The 25,800-nt window shown below is 39.5% G+C and overlaps 6 protein-coding genes across 6 annotated transcripts; 3 read left to right on the top strand and 3 right to left on the bottom strand.

Moving 5' to 3' along the window:
* Positions 1-784: 784 nt before the first annotated feature.
* MELLADRAFT_85418 (uncharacterized protein) lies at positions 785-2,258 on the top strand (the record flags this gene model as incomplete). The annotated part of the gene is made up of 5 exons (XM_007408856.1): positions 785-1,282; positions 1,514-1,564; positions 1,662-1,844; positions 1,966-2,106; positions 2,229-2,258. 5 exons carry the CDS (start codon positions 785-787, stop codon positions 2,256-2,258), a joined length of 903 nt encoding a protein of 300 aa, XP_007408918.1.
* Positions 2,259-3,757: 1,499 nt separating this feature from the next.
* MELLADRAFT_105555 (uncharacterized protein) lies at positions 3,758-4,915 on the top strand (the record flags this gene model as incomplete). Its single annotated transcript, XM_007408857.1, has 3 exons — positions 3,758-3,843; positions 3,942-4,228; positions 4,356-4,915. 3 exons carry the CDS (start codon positions 3,758-3,760, stop codon positions 4,913-4,915), a joined length of 933 nt encoding a protein of 310 aa, XP_007408919.1.
* Positions 4,916-7,099: 2,184 nt separating this feature from the next.
* MELLADRAFT_74640 (uncharacterized protein) lies at positions 7,100-8,377 on the bottom strand (the record flags this gene model as incomplete). Its single annotated transcript, XM_007409081.1, has 4 exons — positions 7,100-7,853; positions 7,954-8,001; positions 8,080-8,228; positions 8,326-8,377. The coding sequence occupies 4 exons, from the start codon at positions 8,369-8,371 to the stop codon at positions 7,635-7,637; spliced, it is 462 nt and encodes a 153-aa protein (XP_007409143.1).
* An 8,286-nt stretch (positions 8,378-16,663) lies between these two features.
* On the bottom strand, positions 16,664-17,534 carry MELLADRAFT_105557 (uncharacterized protein; the record flags this gene model as incomplete). The annotated part of the gene is made up of 2 exons (XM_007409080.1): positions 16,664-17,175; positions 17,249-17,534. 2 exons carry the CDS (start codon positions 17,532-17,534, stop codon positions 16,664-16,666), a joined length of 798 nt encoding a protein of 265 aa, XP_007409142.1.
* Positions 17,535-18,302: 768 nt separating this feature from the next.
* Positions 18,303-20,519, bottom strand: MELLADRAFT_71620 (uncharacterized protein; the record flags this gene model as incomplete). The annotated part of the gene is made up of 4 exons (XM_007409079.1): positions 18,303-18,834; positions 18,908-19,987; positions 20,063-20,269; positions 20,352-20,519. The coding sequence occupies 4 exons, from the start codon at positions 20,411-20,413 to the stop codon at positions 18,654-18,656; spliced, it is 1,530 nt and encodes a 509-aa protein (XP_007409141.1).
* Positions 20,520-21,587: 1,068 nt separating this feature from the next.
* Positions 21,588-22,463, top strand: MELLADRAFT_85421 (uncharacterized protein; the record flags this gene model as incomplete). Its single annotated transcript, XM_007408858.1, has 4 exons — positions 21,588-21,697; positions 21,785-21,871; positions 21,948-22,077; positions 22,152-22,463. 4 exons carry the CDS (start codon positions 21,588-21,590, stop codon positions 22,461-22,463), a joined length of 639 nt encoding a protein of 212 aa, XP_007408920.1.
* Between the last annotated feature and the right edge of the window lie 3,337 nt (positions 22,464-25,800).

Below are 25,800 nucleotides of genomic sequence, written 5' to 3' on the forward strand. Positions count from 1 at the left end.
CTCAAAACACATGAGGACATGTACAAGGTGCCAATGAAGATCCTTGTGGCTGGAAGCAAGATTTGATGAGGTCTGTGACCCTCATAATGGGCAAAAACAAAAAATGGCCAAAAATCCTGCTGTTGCCAGTTGAATAGTAGGGCGGGGGGACTTTGATAAGTTTACCCTCTCTCGCCAGGTTGGATTCTCTACCGTTCCCGATGATTTGCCTAGTCACAAATTGTCAAGCATGTTCCACCCCTCACGTTATGATTCATTCCAATGTAAGATGATAGAAAATGATGCTGCTTTCTATTGTAATGATGTTTATAGGACTGATAAACAAGCTCACAAGGTTTATCAGTGAAGGATCCTGAATGATTTCTCATCTTTGAGAGATGAACAGTGAATTATCAGCACTGCTCCATCAACTGTTTTCAGGTAAACTTATCAAAGTCCCCCCTGTCCCCTCTTCGTGAGGGAGGACGTGAGAGGGGGACTTTGATAGTTTCTAGGTGTACAGGCGTGAATCTCCCCGCATCTCACGATCGTTGCATCCCTCGACTACTCGGGCGGGAGGGACAAGTTTACGATCGTTGCAACTCGATCCCCGCATCACGCATCATAACTCTAACTCAGAGTGGAATTTGTTAAGTTTGACTCTAACTCTCATAATATTCCATTTCCAAGGTTGATCATGATGCATCGATCGATGGTCCTATTTATTGAGATATCGTTATCTCCTTTCCTTGAACCAATCTCCTTGAAACAAGTTACTCGTTGATAAATTCTAAAATTTTTGCTAATGGCTTTCCTCAATTCTGTAGATGACCTTTACCCATGGTCATTTGTAACAGTTGTTCTTCTATCTATTCACAATTTTCGAAAAGCTTCACTTCAACTCTCTGGTGCACTTGCTGCTTTATTGATAGGTTATACAACTTTAGCCAATCCGAATCCAATCTTCGGTATTAGTTTAATTTCATTTTTTTTAATTGGAAACAAAGCAACAAAATATAAACAATCTATAAAATTAACTTTAGTTGATGACGAACATGGTAAAACAAACGATGAAACAATCAAAAGATTATCTGTCACTGGTGGTAGGGATTGGAAACAAGTGATCTGTAATGCATGGGTTGGAACTATGTGTGCTATTGGTCATAGATTTTTTATCGATCCTATGATTAAAGATTTCAATACTTTCAATTCGATTCAATTCCACGAGCGTACTGGTTCGGAACTATCTAATATCCTGATTTGGGGTGCGCTGGCATTTTGGTCAGGTTGTAGCGGTGATACAGTTCGTTTTGGTTCTCTCTTCTCTCGCGCATCAGTTCATGATGGTCGAGATTCGTAACTGATTCATTCTTACCATAAACTTCATACCACAGCTAGCTAGTGAAGTAGGTTAAATGGTTTCCTCAACCCTTTGACACCGAGTTCAAGCTCCATCGTGAGATGATATTAATGTCAGGTTGATCACTTTGGACGATTTTCGATTGTTTGTGGTTTACTGTTTTGACCATTCAAGCTCGGTCTCCTGTCCCGCGCGCCTCCAAGGCTTATTACCAACTTGAAAGAGGTAAGGTTTGATCTCAAGTCGAACTTCTGATCCTATATGCCTAGAATCAAAATCCCTATCAATATTGACATTTGTTGATTTGTCTATCATATACTAGGTCCCACCTGGAACCAATGGAGGTGTGAGCTTAGTCGGGCTAGGCTTCTCGGCTTTGGGTGGCATCTTCATCGGGATGGCTGTCTCTCTGAGATGCATGTTCGATACGAACCTCCAACCACTACCATCGGGAATGAGCATGCTCATGATGCAAACTGGATTTTTTGGCCTTTTTTGCTCAGTGGTATGTCCTCTTTACTTCTCATACTTCAGTCTAATTTTCTTTACTCCACCTCTTCAACTTTGTATGTTGATGAGTTTTGAAAGGCAATAGAATTGACAATCTATATCTGATAAATATTCAGGTTGACTCTTTTCTAGGAGCAACTCTTCAACAGACATTGTACTCCAAAATCGATAAAAAGGTTGTTCTCCCTGGCACCAAACTTGGTGGCCCAAAGGAAGTAGTAGTAGTATCTGGCATTGACGTTCTGAGCAATAACCAGGTGAGCAATAATCATCAGTTCATGAATAGGCTCAATACTTACCTCGCTTTCAATATCTGTAAGGTCAACATTATTTCCTCAACCTTAACTGCACTTCTCGCTATGGGATTATCGTGGGCGAGGGTGATATGATACAACGGCTCTCCAAATAAGACATTTGACCTGTTCGATGATACATGATTCCACACATTAGTTCTATAATTAATCACAAAAAAGCTATACAATTTAGTTGCGATGTTCTATGCTGGTATCCTTGATGCCATGTCTGTAACTCTTATTGAGATAATAAATGCCCGATCTTTTCGTGTCTCTCTTGCGGTCATGACATCACTTTCATTTCCCTTATGACGCGTATTATGTGATTCCTTCATTAATCTATGTTATCTACCTTGGTTGCACGAGTCTTAGACAATATATAAGAATGAATATTCTCCCTTACATTCTGATTCTTTTCTCATTCATTCTTACCATGTGTCTTTTGTACCATTAGGTACAATCTTTTTCATCACAATTTGTGCTATCTCACTGCCTTACTGAGAACTCTTTGTGTCCTTCTAAAGCTTGACCTCACATAACTCTGAGGGGATAAGCTAAGTGAATCTCGAGAAATTTCTCAGCAAACAATTTTTGATTCGAGCGCTGTACTGTTGTTGAGGTGCACCCAATCATAGGGAAGTTTGAAATGAAACTCGTTCGTATGCAGTCGGTAATACTTAGCACAAAGTGATAAAGCTTGAGTAGTCTGCAAGCATCGTGTAAACAGTACACACCGAGAAAAACTGTCTGAACTTAAGCTTTGAGACAGTGCATCTTTCAAGTCTGGACCTAAAAAATTGAGAAATGCACAAGGAGGGACATTTATATACTCCGCTACTTGATGTCACAGACAATGGTTGGAATGAGGAAAATAAAGACAAAATTGAGTTGAGTGATGAAGGATAAGCAAGCAGAATACACGGCTTATCGTCATATCGCCATCCTCTATGATAGCTCTAATCATATAGCTCTCAACACTTGCCAAAATAATAATTGACACGAGGCATCACAGCCGCAAAATCCCTCATGAAACTAGGTAGTCTACGATAAGTTCAAACCTCGGATGAATGAGGCAATCCTCGTCATGACATTATAAGATTGATGTTTTGAGTATCATCCAAGTCAAACACGAATTCTATCAAACATAAAGGAGAAATCTTCATCCTTCTGATGCTTCGATGTGACCAATTGATCTTACTAGTCCACGCGATTTTCTATCAAGTAAGAGCAAAGAACTGATACACAATCTTTCATCTCCGGCCCACACATCTGCGCACATAAACTTGTATCAGCGATATGATGGGATGCTAATGACAAGTGGTACGCATTGATTCAAAACAAATATCTTCATTCATTGACTTTTCTTGAAATCTAGAAAAATCTCGAAGAAAAATTCAGCACTTTTACTCTTCTATCCTACATTCTTTTCCTTCAATTATTCTCTTTCAGTCATTCATTTTTCTCAAGTATATATATCATCATTAGTCACATCAACATATGGTTCACAGAGTACACAAACTCTAAAACAAGATAGAAGGAAAATTTGACTTGATCCAATAGGGGGTCCATTCAATAGTCTAGTCTTTTGTTCTTTTCAGACAAACGATCAAATATCATGCCAACAATGAAAGGGATCCCATCCCGTCTTAAATTATTGTCGTACTTTGGCTTAAGTTGTGCAGCTTTGGGAATCCTTTGCATGTCAGTCATTTCATCATCTTCTTTCCTCCTCAATCTATTCAAAAATTGATTTCTTTTTTGCTTTTTCTTGGGGGGGAACTCGAACTTCAACATCAAAGAATGATGCCAATACTAACAACTCCATTAGTTCCACAAATGGCACTCTGGCGTGGTTTATTAAAATATAATGATCATATTCATGTAGATGTCTTGGCAGGTTTTTGGGGAGTTTGTACTTATGAACATATCACGAGTTATGATTCAGATTATAAAAGTCCAATTGATGTAAAAACAAAATGTACTTCAAGTAAACCAGCTTATTCATTTCATTTATCTGATACAATACCTGATGCTAAAGGTGATCTAAATGTGACTCAAACTCTTTTTTTCTTTTGGTATCCACTTGGTGAGTTTCATGTTTTTATTCTGTTTTTTCTTTGTGATAAGATGGATCTAAAATTCATTTCCCCCTTAAATATTTAACTGACTCTTTTATTCTACTTCCTGATTCCATATTTGCTCATGCAATCTAGCTGCGATGTTAACAGCTGTTTCAATTTGTTTATCACTCTCATCGAATTTTGAGATTTGGAGATACGCTTCAATCTGTGCATTAACATCAGGTTTAATGAGTTTAGGAGCCTTTGCAGCAACGATGGTAATCTTTTTACAATTAACATCAGAATTAATGAAAAGTCAAACTTCAAGATTATTACCAATCAAAGGAGAAATTTTAATTGAAACTTATTTACCTTTAATTGGATCGATTTTAATCATAATCTCATCTATATTTTTCTTTAATAAATTTTTAGAAGGTTTACGTGATTATAGAAGATCAGATCAAGATGAATTTCTTTCAGGTCATAATCGTACTTATTGGTCACAATTCTTAAGACGTAAATCTGGTAGTCATAAAGGAAAAGAAGAGATTGAAGATAAAGGTAAAGAAGAAATTAAAGATAAAGGAAAAGGAAAAGTTGAAGAAGAAGTTCAATCTGAATCAGGTCAAAGTAATTTACCACCACCACCTCCTCTGCAAGATGATCCAACACCAAAAAAGAAAAAGAGAAAGAGTGTTTCAAAAGCATCTTGACCTTCAAGTTCTCACATTCATTATTGGCTGAAGTGTTTGTAATTTTCTCAAAAAGATTCTCTCTCATTTAAAACAATTATATCTTATACATTTATGTACATTCCTTTGAATAAATTCATCAAGCTCTTGTAAACTTTCTTTTCCTTTCTTTGTTTTTACAAACCAACTGCAACATTCTTTTGTGAAAAATCAATGAACTCGTCCTTAAAGAACAATTCAATTACAAGAAAACTCTCTTACCTTGAATCAACCCTGTGCCAGCAACGCAACGCACCGCAACACGAGTGTTTTTTGGTGCGTTGCTCCGCAACACGCAGCACAAACCTGCATTACATGCTGCGCTGCGGTAAGTACCGCAACAACAAAAGGTGAGGTCAGGTTGCGCGGCGCCTTGACCGTCGCGCAACGCAACAGGCGCAACAGCGCCAAAAAAACGCCGAACTGTGATTTTTTTTGGGCAGCAACGCAACAAATGTTGTTGCGGCCCAAAAAATCCATCGATTTGACAAATGATGGTGCGCTGCGGGTCAGGCCGCAACCTAGAATTTGATTCTATGTTGCGCTGCGGTCAGAAAAACCGCAACGCAGGCGCAGCGCAACACGCAACACCTGCGTTGCTGGCCCAGGGTTGCTTGAATCAAAATCAAAAAACCCTTACTTATCTTTTGAGAAAAAGAATCAACTTGGCTGAAACCTTGCCAATCTTTTATTCTATCTTTAAAAGAATTCAACTTCTACAATCTTCTTTCAATCTTCCTAAGTATAATCAAGGAAAGTAAAAGGCAAAAAAGGATACCACTCTCAAAGCATTATATCCCAGTCTCATTGCAACCAAGCACAGTCATCTTGAGTTGAACCCACAATGAACCATTGCACAAAATTCAAAAAAAAAAAAAAAAAATGAATGTGGTGTGATTCATGACATGTATCTGTAGGTAAATAGATTCAAATAGTACATATATTTCCAATATTTTCATTTTATAAGGTTCTTGCAAAAAAAACATCCTATGCACTTCAACAGTTTCATTTTTTACAATGGCAAATTTTGGAATGCCAATTGCAGCCCCCCCACTCTGTTTCCATCATTGAATTCCTATTATCATCTTTCCATTCTTTATCATGGTTTTTTTGAGTTGTGATCATTGAGATACTCATGATTATGAAAAGCCCATGTTTTGTCATTGTTTCACTCACTCTTCAAGTTCCAGGACTGCACATTATGATCTCATGACTGGTCATAAATTATAAATAGCAAAATGTTATGCCTTGGCCTGTGTGGTAGCTTGGAGCTCAAGGTCTAGTATCAGACTAAAGAGAAACATCTTTCAAGAAAAGAGTTGTTAGAGTTGTTGGTGCCTGGTTTTTAGCTGGTGGGAATGTGATGTGATTCAATCTTCTAACAATTTGTGTAATTGAACTAACAGGTTTTATTCATATGACAGCCATGATGTCATGACGGTTTACCACCTTACCAATCTCATTCTGATCATGTTCATTGTCTTCATCCATTATCAACTTTTTCTCTACTTATACTTTTGCACCCACCCACCCTTCTTATCCTTTTTTTGGTTCTGGATTTATGTACTGCTATGATTTTAAATTAGACATTTGCATGTTTTATTTGCATACAAATGTCTGTGGTCTCTTCTTTCTAAAATAAAAGGTCAAGAAGATATAAGAAGGTACTTTTTCTTTGTGTGGGTTTCATTATAAATTGAATCTATTAGGGGTTGGGCAAAAAACTTATCAACCAGTTTTTCCACTTCAACAGTTCAATAGAAGAGAGTCAAAAAGGGTATGTAAGTTTTTAGGTCTAATCCAATCCCTGTGGATTGATGAACAAATTCTCACCTCATTTACCTCTTCAAGCATGTTTTAGTTCCCAGTTTGGTACAAAGTATTTATCTTCAAATAATTCATAAACTCATCTTCATGCAAGTCTTCTAATCTCATCTCAAGAAATCAAACAACTTAAAGCAAGCTGATTTCAATTTTTTTGAAACAGACCTATACCAGTGACATCATCACAAATCAGACCAGAGCTGAACTTCAAAAGAGCCTAACCAATACCTGGCTAAATGTCTTATAAAACAGTTAGAGCCATAAATTTGTAAAAGGTGGAAAAGTGTGGCTTATGTAACAGTGCAAATCGCTTTGCCCTGTATTGGTCATCTCAATCAAAATGCTTTGTTACAAATCACACCATTTCTCGACCCATCATCCTACTGAACAATCTACACACACACAAAAGTCCTCTAAACACACAAGATCATCACTCAAACATCAGACAGATATACATAGAGTCACTGATAACTGATAACTGACAACTGATAATTGATGACTGGTGATTGATAACTGATAACTGATAACTGATGACGGATAACTGATGACTAATTCATAAACCCTCATGACTTCTTTTCATGATCATCAAGATTCTTAAAATTGTAAATGAAATCACCTTAAATCTTTCATCACTAAAGATATGATTATCCAAAACAACACCCAATCAAACCTCATAAATCGATCCATAATCAAAATATAACTCCTAATCCAATCTTCTTGAATCCGATCTTGTATATCTCTCTCATCTCAATTCCAACAAATTCACAAATTCACAAAAAAAAACTAATCAAATCAAATCGAATTCACCAAAAACCCGTCCCCCAAACAAAAAAGAAAAAGATTAAATCATCTGAATCATTTTTTCTATGAAAAGGATTCAATTAGGTAAACTTCCATTCGAAAGTTTTGTACGTTTCTTTTTTCGATGATCTTCTTCTTTTGAAAGGTTTGGATGATTGGAATGAATTCCATTCTCTAAATTCCTTCTTGGTTGGGTTGAAGGATGAACCGAATTAGATTGTGTATCATTTGATACATTCAAAGGTGGTACGCTTTCTACTGTTCCACTCATTTCTCCTTGTTTACGTTTCTTACGCTAATAAAGACAAAAAGAATCAAAAAATGTCAGAAAAAAACCCCGGTTGAATTATAAAGTGTTGGAAATGTTGAGAAAGATGTGGGTTAGTTCAGTTTACCTTTCGTTTTGGACCACCTTCCTCAGCTATCCAAACCGAAGTATCAAACTATAAACAAAACAACAACAACAAATGATCAGTTCAAGAAAAGACCAGACTCTTAAAATAATCTAATGAAAAACTTACACCAGGTAAAACACCAGACTGAAGAGTAAAAGCTTGAGCTAAAGTTTCAGTTGGAAGAGGTTTTAAAAAATTAGGTATAGATGATTCTTGAAAATTAGGATCCATAATCCAAGTCGAAAGTTGATGATCTTTTTTAATCGAATTTCGTCCTATTGAAGTTCACAAAAAAAAATTCAACTCAAAATTCAAAATTCATGTTCTGGTTTTGTTAATCAAGATGATGAGAAACCCAAAAAAAAGATTTACCACCAATATCAGCTACAAAATGACCATAAGATTTTTCCATTTTCATTCGTTTTGGAATTGAACTATCTACTTGATTCAACCAAAAAGTAAGAATGAACCGATTAGAGATCATCAAACTATCAAACCAATAGGAAAAAGAAAAACGATTTCCAAAAATAGACCAATCGAAATCTGCTCAATAAGACTCTATAAAGCTTAATGCACCTGATGGTAGTCCATTTCCATTGATAACTACATCTGCTTTTCCTTTTCCTTTCAAATCACTATGACTTGTTCCATTGACCAGATTTGTCCCAACTGTGTCTGTCGGTTTCAGATATGGTCGAACAAATTTATCGTACATGTAAGTGACGTTGAAGAGAGAAAGCAGATCGGATGATCCACTAAGGGGAGCAGGTGTAGCATGACCTAATGAATTATCAAAACAAATACTTATTAGAGAAGTGATACAATAGAAGGATGTATATGATCAACTCACCTGTCTCGATGACGGGGAAGAAGAGAGTTTTTGAGCTCGGTTTGGGTGGAAGAGGCGGATGAGATTTGGGTTCGGTACATGTACTAGGACTAAGATGATTCGATAACTTCGGATTGACATCTGGAGGAGCCATAAGAATTTCCGGAGGTGAAATAGATTGATGACAAGAAGCACCAGTTTGAGCAGGATGATGAAAACCATTAGGTTGGGTTGTGATAGGTTGTGTAAGATTTGATGATGGTTTTGAAAAGGTTTGTGAAGTAGGTTGGATACCATTGGGAGGAGCCATGATGATATCTTGAGGAGCATTGAAGGTACTAATAGATCCGACTACATCCCTCTGTTCCATTCGAGAGAGTATGGGTGCCGTCGCCGATGCAAGAGCCAGATTTGCTGGTGTTATGGAGCGCGAGCTCTAATGAGATGAGTCAAGCGACTGTTGAGGTAGCTAATCAGATGGCTTTGTCTGTGGTTTCAAGATGAAGAAAGCTTTTCAAGTTCGGTTTTCGATTGTGAATAGATCGAGTGAGACCAAAATAGGTAAACAACTGAATGTGTTCTTCGAAAAGCTGTTGATGTGACCGTCCGACGAAGGAATCCGGTAAAGGTAAAGTAAATTGTTGAGAGGTCTGAGAGTTGATGGTTTGATTTGTTGAATGTTGATGTTGAAGTGATGAAAAGAAAAGAAAAGAAGAGAAATGGAATCGAATAGAACACAACAGAACTCAAATTGAATTTCACTTGGTCGACTTAAACTTTTAAGATATCCTTAGCCAAAACCACTTAACAGAACTTAACACCAAACTTAAACCATTCTCAAGACTTAATCCAATTCCCACTCCCTAAGTCGGGAGCACCAGAGGATTGCCGGAGATTCAGGATGAGCCCCGACCCCCGAATGCCGGGGACTGGGCTGCCCGGCCCACCGACTTTTTTTCAAAAGTCAGAACGAGGACCGACCCCGGTATTCCCCGAGCTTTTTCTGGCTCATAGGTCAAGCCCGGCTCCCGTACCCTGACCCCCGACCAACTACCAAATCCCCGGGAAATTACGGGGATCCCCGAGTCCCCGGCTATTTCCGGCAGAAACCGCTGAGCACAACCTCTCCCAAGCGTGTATTTATCCGCTTTTTACAGCTTGATTTTTCCTCGGGTTCCCCGAGGAGAGTCACTTTCTTTTGACTCTCAGAACGACTCCCGGGCCCGATAATCCCCGCGGTTCTGCGACCCTTCGAAGGCCAGAACGACCCCCCGACCCGACGGGCTGTCCCGCGGGTATCCCCGATTTGGCGGGTCTCGGGGCTCATCCTGACCGGAGATTGGGAATGGGATGGGATTGGGATTGGGAGCTGTATGAATGAATAGGCATACAGGGGTTGGTCAACGCCCAATTGGTCTTAACTTTTATTTTGAAACATCCAACAAAGCGCCACACCGTTGGCTTATAGACGTTCAAGACCCCTTTTGAGATATGCAGCTTGATCTTTCATCTTCAGTCACTCGCGTATGTTTGTAGACAAAGTTACCTCCTTTCCAATAATCACCGAGCATTGAGAGGTTGAGGAGAGTTGCGGTATCAGTCTTTCACTGAGACTCCCTGAGACAATACCTGGCATATACAGGGATAGTACAATTTCTTCTCAAGTGGCGTGTTTTGTTATTCTCTGAAATTCCGGGTCCTACAAAGGTATACGATTGATGGATTGGAAGGAAATAGGATCAAATTGAAGGAATCAAAGGCAAAAAGGAACCTACAATAATTTGTTTAAAACATCGAATCAAGTGGTTGGGTAAGAATGAGGATTGGGAAGTCACATAAGCTCTGTGAAAAGTAGGCAAAAGTGAAGCAAAAGAGACGATATAAAGAAGATTGAAACAATTAATCGCTCCAAAAGAAAATAACAGTCTAATTCTGAATGATGAAAGAAAACTATTCAAGACATCTTTGTAATTCGGTTTGAAAGTCGAGCTTTGAAAAATTTACCGCGCTGTTAGCCACATTAACATAAAGGTTGAGAGGCATTACGAGGATCGAGAGCTTCGAAAATATCATTTCAAGAGTAAAAACGATAGAAGATGAGCCAGGTATTCAAACGGTCGAATTTGATTGTGAAAACTTATAAGAGAAGGAGAAGTTTGAATTAGCTTCATTGGCCAATAAGAGGGAGATGCCAAGTTGGTTCTTTTTCGATTCTGAGATTAGAAGCTGAGCTTAACAACATATGATGGAAAGGCTGAGGAACAGATTATTGAAGTTCATCTTGAAGTCGCTCTGAGTCTGATCACATTGAACATGAAAATGACAAAAACTTCGTATTTCGATTCATCTTCTTATTATCAATTCTTACATTGATCATGTGGCCGAGTAAAAATTGAACCAATCGATCATGGTCAGATTCATGTCAGATGAGGAAATGGCAAGATTTTTAGGTTGAATATGATTGATTCTTATTTCAGAATGCCATAAGTGAAATTAGTGACCATGTAAGAAATATAACAAGAGTTGAGAAACGAATCAATAATGAACTATGGAGTGCCACCATTCTTGACCACACTGTACGACGAGTGTACAGAAAGCCACTATTTTCTGTAGCCCTGAGAGTCTCAGAGAGAGTCTCAGAGCGAGTGAGTCTCAGGATAAGACTGATACTGTTACGCTCCCAGAGGTTGTGCAGTTCCAGTTGTTCCAGAGCAGTAACATCATCGATTCATAACCGCTCCGAACCGACATATCGATTGAAATTATGAGGCGAACAAGAAAAACGATTTGTTTTTTTGACAAAACACCAATGATTCAATCAGATATCATAAGCTGAAGTATCATATTCTCCGTGATAGAGAAGAATCAATGAAAACTCGAATCAAACAAATGAACAAATAACCGAGTAAGTCATTGTTAAAAGCCAAAGAGTAATGATATAGTACAATCAAAAACATACAAGTCCAAACTGGTACAGAGTGTCAAAGGCACACATTCAAGATGAGACCCGGACCCGGGTTCTGGCCGGATATCCGTCGGATGCTCCGGCGGATCCGGATGCCGGAAAGGCCTTCAAGATTGTCCGGTGGCCGGGTAATCCGGCCGGTTCGGTATTCGGAATGAGGGGAGGGAAAAATAACGCCGGATATACACCGGATACTCCGGCTATCCGGCGGAAATCCGGCGTATCCGGTGTATCGGCTCGAGTGTCGGACGAGGGGTTTTTAGAAAAAAAACCGATCGGATTTTATCCGATCGGTGCGGATAAAACAAAATATCCGTCGGTTCGGTCGTCGGAATGGCCTGAAGCCGCCGGATACCGGCCGGAGCACATCTTGAGCACACATAGATCGATACCAACAAAGATAACAAAATGATAATCAGGAGGATCAAAAATATCACAAGATCGCGAGAACAACATCAGTCGAGAGCGTACGCTAGAACAAACAGCACCGTCAGACCAATTTGGCCTGTCCAAATTTCAGAGCGCTTTAAGTGAGAGAAACACGATAAAGAAAGTAAAAGAAGACATTTGATTGACTCTCTTCCGATCATTATCAAAGTTGGTCTTGCACTCAGACCGCTCTGATGATGGCGCTTGATCGATGCTTTAACATGTGACAGCAGGTGACAGCGATCGAGGCTTTTTCACCCGGATCTCCCGTAGGTCCTTTCATATGCAACCCTTCCCCACTCCTACTCAACTTAAGTGAGAAAAATCATCCGAAGAGCTTGTAAGACTCTTATTTTGATATGTTCATACAGTCTAACCCGCGCAGATGCATAATTTGGGGAGACCGATTTTGGTATGCAATTGCACGGGTTATGCTTTTGGACCTATACCCTCAAAATGCATAAATTTATGCATTTATAGTGTGGGCTGTATTGTATAAGTTTATACAATAGTACGGGTATCATATTAGCTCATGTGACTCGATCGAGCAACAAGTTCGAAGCTTTCAACATGATTTTATTTAAAATACGTATAGAAAAGAACAAGGAAAATTTATTTCATAGGCACTCTTTTGTCAAGTACAACATGCGAATGAAAAAAAAAACATTCTTTTGCAGGACATGTCTCATCGGGTACGATGTGTGTAAAGAGAATCGAAGATGAACTGATGATCAGGTGTTAGATATAGTGACACGCTTAAAAAAATCAGTTATGGCGACTTGTTTTTTGTTACCAAAGAATAACTCGGACTCGAGCATCTCAGCATATTTTTGCAAGGAGTTGTCCAATTTCAGACCGGGAGCTGTATCAGTGCCCTCGATGTGAGCTAGGATGGTGTGAACAGCTGCTAGAGCATCAGCAGATGTGGGTATCGGTTGTGGTTCTTGATCATCTACATCGTCAGTGTCTTCGGAGGCATTGACTAGATCGAAAACGTCTTCAGCGGTTAAGGCGGCGAAAAGCTCGGGGGTTTCGTTTTCAGGATTCAACAGCTCGGAAAGAGACATTCGGTTCCGGCTAGAAAGAAGACCAACATCCTGAAGACGTTGTAAATCTTGTTCAAGCTCTAAACCATCCGGAATTGGGAAGTTGTCCCGATCAACATCAGGTAGCCTATTGTACAATCAAACAGACGGACATAGTCAGAACAATCTGAGATAGAGAGCAATATAGCAAGGAAAAGCAAGACTTACACAATCCCATCTTTGAAATCGATGATTCCAGAATGGACCCAACAGTTTTTGATTGTTTCGGGGGTAAGTGAATGCCAAGCAAATTTGGCAAGTCGTGCTGCAGTGAGGATGTCGATGTCGTAGACGTTCTTGGCAGTCGCATTGTCACCAAGGCGTCGGAAGGCGCGATTGAGAAATCTCTTGCGATAGTGACACTTGAAAGCATGAATGATGCCAGCATCAAGTGGCTGAACATGAGCAGTGAGATTTGGTTTGAAAAACTCAAGTCGGATGTTTGTGAGGAGGTTTGCTGGGACTGAGTGACCGGAGAAATTGTCAAGTAATAGAAGTATGTTTCTACCTTTGGCTCGGAGCTCACGATCCCACTTTGAAATCCACATCTCAAAGATGACGGAAGTCATCCATGAGGTCTTATTGGAATAGTAATCAATCCCGAGTTCAGATGGTGACTTTTTGTTGAAACATCGTGGTGATTTCCACCGGCCGATGATGGTGAGGTGACGCTTGTCGCTTCCGTCAGCATTGGTGACACATACAATAGTTAAACGAGCCTTTGTACCCTTCAAACCAGCAGTTGCATGGGTTGCTAGACCACGATCAGGAGGCATCCTGGATGTAACAAGATAGATAAACATACAAAAGAAGGATGAGGAATATAACAAACAATAGCAAAAAGAGAGACACATTAAAGAACCGTGAACTCACGCATAAAAAAGTCCTGTCTCGTCCATATTATAAACATCACCTGGTTTATACATAGCGGTAATCTCACGGACACGCTCTCGCTCAGCCTTCACGGAATCTGGACTGGCCGAGGCGGCCTCGCCATGTCGTTTGATTTCTCGGAGGTTGTGTCGGGCTTTGAAAGAATCGAGCCATCCATTTGTCAAGGTGAGCCAGTCTTTGCTCTTGATCTTTTCAAGTCGAGCAAATTCATTCCATTTCTCCCTGATCTGGTCCCCGGTCACAAACTGTCCACTCTTTTCGCACACGCGGATCCAGGTCACAAGCAGCTCCTCAATGTTGGGGAATTTGACTTCGGCTTTTCGCTTAGTTTGTCCGCTGACGGTGGTAGATGTGTCTCGAATCCGGTCTTCGTCCTTGAGCCATCGACTTATGTTAGGCTGACTAACTCCCATGTTGGGATACAATAATACAAAATGCTTGTATGTCTTCGTTTGACTTTTTCCGTTGGCGTGATACCAGTCAAGTACTTCAACACGTTGGCTGTAAGTGAGGCTTTGCTTCAAACTTGAGAGCTTGCGGTTGGATCTCTTAGATTGGACTGGTTTGGCGAGTTGAGATTGAACTTTAGATTTAGTCTTTTTATTGTCCATCTTTTTTTTGGTACCTTCAGAGATAAGAGATTGATAGGATGAAATGATACATTTTAAAGCGTCAAATTGATAAGAATGCATAAGACAGGGGGTCTTTTCTTGAAGGGCTAGAAAACTATCTACGACAAGTTGCTCTGTGATCAAGTTTCCGTTGTCATCGAGCCATTCTTCTTCTTCACGACTTAAAGTTTCCCCATTTTCTTGGCGAGTTTCGAGTTGATCAGCACGGTGTTGGTTGTTTCTTTTAAGTCTTTCAAGGCCTTTCTCAAGAAGATGGAGATCGTGTTCTTCTGAAACTAAGTCTGGTGTGAAATCAGCTGGTTTGAGTGGCGATGAAGCAAGATAAATTATATTTTGAATACGGGTGGCATGGATTGGAGCATCATGGTTGTATTTAAGTGGTTGGATGCCCAAAGAGGGTTCATCACTTTCAGCAGCAGACATGAGAAAAGAAGATGTACAGTGATCTCCGGAAGTTGAAGACCACGTAAAGTGGGTGATACAAATTTATTGGTCATCTCAGACTCGAAGCACCACTTTTGTTACTTTTTGTTGGTATCATCACCTCATCAGTGGGTTCAAACTATGCAATACTGCTTCCAACATCTGATTTTTTTTGCTTTGACCCTATGCATTATGCATTATACAATTAAAAACCCTCTCTGGCCCGCACCAGCTGGGTGGAGACCAACACCTATGCATTTTGGCTGGATATACATATGCGCGGGTATACAACAGCGCGGGTTAGACTGTAGTAGGATGTTTGTATGATCGGTCTGGTCAAGATCATCGAAATGTGATCTAGTCTTATGTCGCGCACTACATAGTTGTACTCAAAATGCATTAAAAACATAGACAGGATGGTTTCTATGTAGGCCAATGGGACGAATGTTTACGAAGAAGATAATTGAGGATAATTGTGTACTGCTCAGTCTAAACCTTTGGACTGAAACAGACTGAAACGTGGCGGTGAGTACAGGCTCATACATCCTATTCCCATTCCCGCGATTCCCAACCTCCGGCAGTCCTCCAATTCTCTGGGTAAGTCTCCCTCCCTTTAAACTCAGTGATCACTTCGGTTCCCTTTCATATGTAGGTCTGAATTCCTGGAGCCTAACAAGATTCCATTCAAGTTCAATAAGTTCAATCAGATGTCTACTTGAAGCGAATGGATAAAGGCTTTCAAGGCCACAGATTACAAAAATGAGCCAGTGGAAAACACACAAAGTGGGGCATTTGAAGTTGCAGAACACCAGAACACCAGAAACACACCAAAAAAAACCTTCTGGTGTTCTGGAAAAAGTCGTCTGAGAATTTCCATAACAATATTTGTGTACCCTGATTGAGCTGCAATCTTGATCAACCTGCCAACCTGCCGTGTCTGCGTTTTAGATATCCAAAACTGATGTAATGATATCGTAATCTACTAGAGATCACCAGTGTTAGCTGTTGTATTGCAAAGTAAATCTCTATAGATATTCTTGACGACCTTTTTCGTACTGTTGAAAAACTTTTAAATATCTTCAGCTTCATGAACTATGCTACCCAAAGTTCCACAAAAAAAAATCTCTCCTTTTACCTTTTGGTTTTCTCAAAGTTTAAACAATTTGCTTGTGCAAACATGTAAAAGATCAAACAATCAATTCCATTCAAAAAAACAAGAAAAAAGAAAACTACAAGATCTAAATCTCTATCACCATCAATATGTATTTGTTATACAAGCAAATCTATATAAACATTTGGAAGAAGAAAAAAAAAGGAAAACTGTAGATTTTTTGTTTTATGAGAATTGGGATGAAAGTTTATTTAATCAAAAAGAAACCTACCAAATGAACTTCAAAAACAAGAAAAAAATTGAAGAAGAAAAAACAAGCAAAAGAAAAAGAGTTTAAAGGTTTCATTCACTTGATTTCGAAGGATAATAAGCCGGAGGAACTGATGGATGATGGATTTGAATATCGATTCCTTCTTTTTCGATTTTTTCATCTATGAATTGAAGTTCATTCAAAGTACTAGATTGATGAAGTCCAAAAGGATGAACAAAACGACCATGTCCTAATCTTGCCAGTTTACTTTCTTCATCTCTAGTAATTTCCTGATCTGGTAAAGTTTTCAAATTTTTATACCTAATCAAACCAATCAAAGAATTCACAAATAATAATGAACCTGAAAGTAAAGGTAAATGAGTTAAGAATAAGATTTGTTCTTCGATTGGAATTAAATCTTGAGTTTGAGTTGAAAGTTGAGTGTTTAAGAATTGATTTTTGAAGTCTAAAAAGATCATAAATGTACCACTATAAACTGAAAAAGTGATTAAACTTGACATAAAATAACAAATCAAACTTCTTTTTATATTCTTAAGTTGATTTGAAGTTGATAAACTTATTCCCATTAAAATCAAGATCGAAACTAAAAAACATACCAGCATGTTATAATTAGGACAATTTATTCTAGGAAAGAGATCTGATGAATGAAAACTTACCGATCGGATACCATAAAAGAACAGTAGTTTGAGTGGCATTAATTTCTAATCCAGAAGTTTGATTAGGTGTTTTATGTTCATCAAACCGATGATTAAAAAGTTTAAATGAATAAGCTAATGAGATTGAAGTACAAGATTCATTTTGAATCTCATGAGTTTTCACATCAAGATCATAACTACAAACTCCCCAAAATCCAACATAAATCTCTTGTTGTAAATTCGAATCTCCTTTTTGATATAATGCATACCATAATCCTGATTTTGAAATTAATGGTACTGTTAACATTGGAGTTAATCTAAAAGAAAATTAAACATAGAAATCATGGACAAGTTAAAAACTTGATGGCTTGGATTTTTATATGTGAATGAGGAATTCTTTTTAACTTACAGAAACATTATGGAAAGAATTCCAAAAACTATCCCAAGAGATTTTGAGTATTTCATCGTTGCTTTATTTATCTTTATTTTCCTTTCTTGTCGTTAGATGTGTTGTTCTATTCGTAAGTTTATGTCCTAGAATGTATTGAGAAAGAAAAACAACGTAAATTGGATTTAAAAGATCAAAAATTGTACTCGTTATCTAAACTCTCATCATTGAAAAATTGAGAATGATAAATTGAAAAGATGCAAAGAAAAACCAACGTTAAGGTGAATGATTTCTCTGTGAGAATTCTCAAATCGTAAGAGATGGAAGAAGGAAAGGATAGGAAGGATATGGAAGTGATAAGTGATCAATCCTAGAAGCCTTCTTAAATCAAACTTATCCAACAAAAATAGATATCTGATAACGAAGGCTCAATGATGCCAAAAGACTTCGATGTTTAATAAGACATGGGTGGGAAAAAGGCGCATAGATGTTCAAAGTTCAAATGTAAAGGTCGAAGCTAGCTTGAACAGAAAGTTGAAACTCACACCCAAAATTCAAACCATGTCGTACAATCTCTAGTTCATTAAACCTTGCCAAATTTTGTCAGAAATTAGAATAACACTGAGTAATATTTTGCCAGGGAATGTTGGCCAGGCTTGATGAAATCTGCTGTGTCTGAATATTTTTAGCTCGATGTCGATTTTCAGTTCACTTTGAGCTGATAAATTGTAGTATTGCAGCGGTTTATAGCCGTGTAAACATTCGAATAAAAAGTTCAAGGATGATAAGAAAGATTCGAAGAAAACGATAAGATAAATCAACGTAATGATTGTTGAAAAAAGGTATTATACAATGAGATTGGATGAGATGAACAACTCGCTTCAAAGACTTCACGATCTCCAAAAATGAAAACACCTTCTACAATTTCCCAATCCAATCACACACAGCATACGTAGGTAGTACATACAAACGATCCAAAAAATGACCCCTCATGAGTCAAGATGAAGATGAAAAGAAGTGAGGTAAGAGGTGAGAGTTTTAAATGCCAGAGAATCTATCAGGCATGAGCACAGGGGCCAAGAGTGTCCAACTGTACATCACTAAACACACCCAACCACTTATGATCCTCATCCACATTGTCACCGTACTTCTACCAATCTTTACAGGCGTTGCAAGTTCGTCCGATTGGTGATCGTCATGCGCATGGGTGACAATATTCCTGATAGAACAATAGTTTTCATCATCCGTTAGCTTCGAAATGACACCTTTGATTAATCGCGGTCTCCACTTACCAATGTGTCAATAGCATCGCCACATACATCGTTGCTAGCACAAAGATGAAATGGAAAGACGAGTAGTGATACCGGACCTTGATGGTCTCATCATCCTTTTCATTCGACAGCCCTCCCTCGTCATCATGGTCATCCTCTTCCTCTTGTAAAGCACTCTCAGGTAAAGATCCTTCAGCAATGGCAGCTTGTAGGGCTTGAATTCGGAGTGGATCTTTCTTCTTGGGCTGCTTAGTGATTGGCCTAGAATGCTCTGGATCCGAGTCTTGAAGGGCAACGTATCCGGTATCTCCGTTATCGTCCATCATGCCCGTAAATTCAAATGAACGTGTACCCGCCCTAAAAGTAGTGTAAGCAACAGCGATGAGTGTCATGATGGCTCCAAGGACGACCATCGAAGTTTCGGTTCCTTCCTGAAGTTTGGTGAGTGGATTGCATCGGCTATCACCGTCGTCATGGTTTGCAACTGCGGAGGTGACAAGCTGAGTACAATAAAGTACAACAACTCCTGATTGAATGATACCGGAGCTAGGGTTGCACTCCCGCACAGCAGGATGAATAGATATAATCGTGACGATAAGACCAAGGACAAGGTTGAAGATGATAAAGAACCGATTGAGACCACATCCTTCCACGCCGAAAAACGACAGATCGATAATGCTGATTGCAACACTGATTAGATGCATAGAGAGCGTGACACCAATGAGCGTGTATCCCCATGCCTTTGAACGCCAGTCGAGTTTATCTGCAGTCGCCTCAATCTCTCGTAATACGTAATCTCCAAACACATAAGCAAAGTCGACCAGTAAAACGAGACCAAAGAAAATGAAAATTATCGATCCAAGCCAGGCCACATATCTCGAATAGAACATGAAGAAACCATTGGGGATGAAAAAGGTGGCGAGAACAAGTAAAATCCAAATCAAGACTTTCGGACCCCACCACCCGTTCTGAACTACAGCCATCTTCTGACGAGTGCTTGTGACGTTTACGAGGAGAATAGCCAATACAGCGTGAAAAAGCGTGAGGGCGAAACAGATTCGGTGAACTGCCAAGACTCCATAACAAGTGTCCGCTGTGCAACTAAAGGATTATGAATAAAGGTCAGTGGATGTGGTACAGAAGCAAAAAAACGAACAGATAGGTAAAGAAACGGACCTCATCTTGATGTAGTCATAACTCCAACTTTCTAATTTTCGTATCGCAAAGGGTGTTAACATAATCCATGCGAACAAACTATTTAAGATCAAAATAAGGCAATAGGCGACCCGAGTGGCAATCGATGATGAAAAGTTGCATGACTTGCAAAAAGCCGAAGCTGCTTGAGAAGTGCAAAAGAAGACGAGGCCACTGAGACAACTCAATCTGAGAGAACATGTAACAGTCAAAGAGAATGGTAAAGTTAGCATGATGTCTTTGCGATATAGAGGTTTTGAAAGTTTCTTGCCCAAGAGTTGAGACCAGTCCTCCAACAGTTCCAAGGAGAGGGATGGAGAATAAAACACCCATTGTTTTAATTGAGAATGTGGATTCAAAGTTAAGATGAAAGTTGAAAGCAAAGGGTGATAAGTCGAGGAAGGAGAGGAATTGACGTTCCTAGTTTTGGCTGGATTGCCTGGTGACTGTGAGAATTCACATCTGTGACATCTACATACTCACACATGACATATGCGTATGTGCACACGGTACAGCTTATCCTTGGCCCTATGATCAAATCCAGCCCAGTGGCAAAAAAGCACAAACAAATCCAGTGTGATTGCTGTCTTGGCCGAGCTTGGTTCCCGGTCTTTCCCGGTTCCGTATTGATCTCCACCCGCGCCGTCGATCACTCATGATCATGATCCAACAATTCAAATCCAAATTCAGCGAGGGCGCGGCGGCGAACACGCTCGTGAGGGGCTTTGTTGAGTTCAGGCCACTGATCTAAACTTAAACGAACTCCGAGCGATAACGTGGGACTTGTTAGAGCAAAAGCTCAGCATCGGAGATCCAACCACAAAGAAGGATGTATTGCGCATACCTGTTAGAGCAAAAGCTCAGCATCGGAGATCCAACCACAAAGAAGGATGTGGAAGGAGCCGGGAGCTGGAGCTTGACAGGTTATATACAGTCAACCCTCGATGTAAGCATAGAGATTGGCACAGATTTTCTCTTGCTTATAAGGTGATATGCATACATCGCAAGGCACTTTAGCTGGTGGGAGCAAAAATCAGCGCACAATTTTCAATGCTTAAAGCGTGATATGCATACATACTAGACGCTTACATCGAGGTTTGACGTACAAGATGAACTAGGTCTACTGTGCCGCAGTCGTGTACATACAGCTGGGCAGACCTCGGGCCATAACAGGACTAAGCTTAAGTAAGTCCCTCTTGCGCGGCCGCGTCCGCGCCCCTCAAAGCGTGGGACGATGTCCTACGATGTCATCTTGGCTCGTCTTGTTCTAGCTTGTTCTGTCTCACACTTGTCTCTTATGATGGATTGCTGTGAAGCAAAAAAGCCTTATACGAGAGCAATGGCGATATATTTAAGTAAGCCAGGCTGTGGCAGCGATTGGTCGCAACTCTCCTTCCTCCTGTACCCACTCGCGCCTTAGATTAGTTAGAATTATTATTTCTATTCGCTGCATTTGATTGATCATCCTACAAAAAACACTCGAATCACCCAGTCAATCTAAACGGTAATGATTTCCAACTCTATCCTTGTAGCCGGCGTCGTATATTTTCTTGCATTGTATGCTCAATCAGGCTTTGGCTTGACGGTCACTCGACCTGCTGAAGGAGACGTATGGGAGTCAGTGGATTTTGGTCTCATGAAGCTTGATTTCAGTCTTCCAGGAAATGCTGATATACTCACTTCTCAATTTTTGTTGATCTACAGTCCGTCGCTTCCATTGAATATACAATGGACAACTGTTTCGGGTGACCCACAGTTGGTCGATGTTGAGCTTACCAATATGGACCCAGCGTCAGCACTGCTTTTCCTTTCTGGAAAATTTAATGTCTTTGAAAGCCCGAATTCATCTTTGCGTACATGACCACAGGACATTTCCTGCGGGATTCAAACATGAAGTTCAAGAGGACTTATCGACCGCCACTTTGGCCGCTACTATCAGCGACATCCCAGGTCTCGTAAACGGTGGTGGTTATCGTGTGAATTTCGTCAAACCCGATGTAAGTCGCAGTCTCTCGATAAGTCTTTATTATTTGTCGTACAAGACTGATTAGGGGTTTGTTTTCAAAATTAGAGCGACGAGATTTTGGCTCAGTCCGCTCCTTTCACCATCACCGTCGGTGGTGGTCCAGGTGCAATGAATGGCCCGATGACGAACACTACTCTCTCTAATTCAACCATGGGGAACATGACCAACATGACTCATGACATGAATAACATGACTCATGACATGAACACCATGAATCACACAAACACTATCGGCGCAAATACCCAAACTCTTGCCGGTAATCATTCGTCAAACCCTATGAGTGCTGGAAATGTGCTTCAACCTATCCACATCATGGGATTGGTTTTATCTATGTGTACCAGTGTTCTTCTTTCCTGAGTCAAGTGTACCTGCAATATGATTTGTGGGTTAGCAGCTCAGAAGTAGTTCAAGCTTTCATTGGCTATGTTACCTTACGACCCTTACGGTTTGCCGAAGCTCACGATACCTCAAATCTACTACGCATAACGATCTCTGCTCTTCTTGTCTTGTCGCATCTCCAAAATCCTTTGCCTGTTGTTCCATCAGTTGTCAAATTATTCCAGTGTTCCATCGCAAAGATATTATCAAATTTAGTGGGTTACAGATTCATCAAGTTCCAAGAGTTGCACTTTACGCTCCGCGCACCAGCTAAGAGCTAAGATCACAAGCTCGTATCTGCATGGCAAAATGAGAACAAAAAGTAAATTGATGGCCCCATTTCCCACTTAGCTCTTGCTCAGAAAATCTGGTACCCATCATTATCTCACCTGACAACATGCAAACTCCTTGAAGTGACATTGTTCATGGGGAGTCTTGTTTGATTTTGGAATAATTTTTGAGCAAAACCAGGTGTGAGCAATGTGAATACAAGGATGACCAAGTTGATCATATTGATGCCGATATATGTGGCGGACAATATTCCACATGGTTTATTCATAGTTTTTGTGGTTGAACAGAGGACAGAAGCTGAGGGCAAGCTCTCACAATACTTGAAAACCTTAATTTTGTTCCTTGTGTTGGGCTCTTCTAGATATGGCGTGACCGCTTGTGATCAGAGGGTGTGAATAATCTGATTTTTGATGAAGTGTATTTCATGATACATCAACTTTCAAATGTCATCAGGATCCCACTGGAGCTCACAACCTCATGAAATGTATACACAGTAAATGAAAAAAACTACTGGTGATGAGGTTGACCTGTGAGCATGTTTATTTCTTGATCTGAATTGCTCATTTTTAGTTAATGCTATTGCACCTTGATTGTCTAAATGTAACCTCAGCAAATCCTTTTGCTTGACAGCTAGATTCTTCAACAAATGTGAAACCCAGACAATACCATGTCCTCCCTCATGAGCTGATGTATACATATTCCACTTCTGTTGTCAAAGTTGCCACATTTTCCTGCTTTTTACTCTTTAAATTCACCGTGCTTCCTCCCAGCATAGTACAATATCTGCCTGTTGACCTGCTAGTATAACAATGAGACACAAAATCTGCATCCGCATATCCTTTAAGCTCTGAATCTTTACCACCCCAAAAAATACCAACACAACTTGTACCTTTTAAGCATTTCAAAACTTGTTTGAAAGCCTGCCAGTGAAGAATTGATGGGTTATTTGAATCTTGAGATGACTGACTGACTGTAAATGAAATGTCTGTTTGTGTTGGATTGTTCAAATACATTACTTTTCCAACTCCATGCCTGTGTCATCTAAAATCCTGAATTCCTTCATCTCTTCCTTGGTTCCTAGGACTGACTAGCTCTCAGGAATCATTGGGCAACCCACTGATTCACAATCCAACATCTTGAATCTGTCTAATAAATCATGAATGTACTGATATTTAGTTAATGTGATAGTTCTAGTGTGTCAATCTCTTGTAACCTTCATTCCTGAAATGTATTTGTAATCCACATCTTCATCCATCTGAAATGTTTCAGTTATCAATTGTCAAAAATGTGCAAAATTGTCACTAGCTACTGTCATATCATTCACATTCACATGAACAATACAATAAATCTGGGATCTGATCAGGACACAAGCAGTGAAATGGATTTCACAAACACTTGTAAACAATTGCATCACACCTTAATACTTAGGTGCTTGCTTGAGACCATATAGAGCTTGATTCAATTTTAAAACCAACCTTGCAGTTGCACCATCAATTTCTAAAACTCTTGGTATCTTCATATAAACCACTTCTTCTAGGCTGTCATTGAGAAAAGCTGCCACAGTATCCATCTGAAGCAGCTTGAAATCTTCAGCAGCTGCCATCACATCCAAAGTACATAAAATTACCAGATTTCCTGTTTGTGCAAAGGTTTCTTGAAATCTTCACCATATTCTGGTGAAAAGCTTTTAGAACATAAATGTTCTTAGAATTTGATCAGTTCTCCATCTCCACCCTTCTTCTTTTCACAAATCCATGCAGTACCACTTCCATTCTTACCAGCTGGTAACTCCACAACATCTCAAACTTTTTGTCATCCCATGTTCACTGATCCATGATCTATTGCCTGAATCCAATCAAATTCATTATCAGATTACAAGGCTTGAAGAAAAGGTTTAGGATACATTTTCAGCAACTCTAGTCTAAACCCTTCTGGAATATTTTGGGCTTGTCTTAGAACCAAATAAGGACTGATTGTGTTGATTTTTGGATTGATTGGTTCTGCAGAGAGAGTTGGTGATTGACAAGTTTGACATGCAAGAGCACACTGAGCTGCAGGAGTACAACACTGTTGACCTCCACATGCACAATGCCGCTTTGATCCTTCTGGTATGATATTCGTGAGGTCAATGTTCAAAGAAATATGTTAAATGTCAGGTACATTCAATGAAATTCAGTCCCATCCATGTTTTTGCCGCACCACAGCTACACCTGGCAATAATTGTTGTTATAGCACTGATTGCTATAGTGGTGTCTGTGGCAGAGTATCAATTTCTGGATCTGGAAGTTCAGGTGGAGTTCTGATTTGCATGGGAATGGCAGCTGGAGGAAGTTCCATTACTGGAGGTGTTAAAACACCTTTTTCCACAGGCAAAGTTGAAACTGGTGTGAAATCAGGTAAAAGATCAGGTGTAGGAGAAGATATGGGACTAAGAGGAAGATATGCATTTGCACCATCAAAAAGCTCGAGAAGTATTTCATCTTGCTTGACCTCTTTACCAATCCCAGGACATGGATTGACACCAAATGTGATGCCATTACAACTGTTTCTCTGTTCTCCAAACTTGTGCACATTTTCTTTGATACCTAATTGATACCCAAAAGAATGCCTTCATAAGAAGTATCATCAAACTTTTTTCAGAATTTCTTTGGTGTAAAAATGTAAGCAGGACAACCAATGGGTTTCAAACAAGAGAGATCACACTGCTGTCCAAACCATGATTCATAAGGCATTTGTTTTTTCCTCTTCTTGCCATAGTTGTTACATTCTCTAGAAAAATAGAAGTTCAAACGGCTTCCCTCCAGAATGAATCAGGCAAATGGGCTTGCTGTTCATCAATTGATCAGCCAAACCCATATCCTATAGTCTAAGGGATCGTAGAATTTTGCGATCTTCGATTTACAGACATTAATCACCGGAAATCGTGTTGTATGTAAAAGTCTTGTATCCCAGGGCGGTCTTTAATTTTACATACAATATTTTTAAAAAAATGTTCGTTCACACAAACGTCGGAAATGATACAGCT

Source organism: Melampsora larici-populina (assembly GCF_000204055.1).
Source record: "Melampsora larici-populina 98AG31 unplaced genomic scaffold MELLAscaffold_14, whole genome shotgun sequence".
NCBI classification, from domain to species: domain Eukaryota; kingdom Fungi; phylum Basidiomycota; class Pucciniomycetes; order Pucciniales; family Melampsoraceae; genus Melampsora; species Melampsora laricis-populina.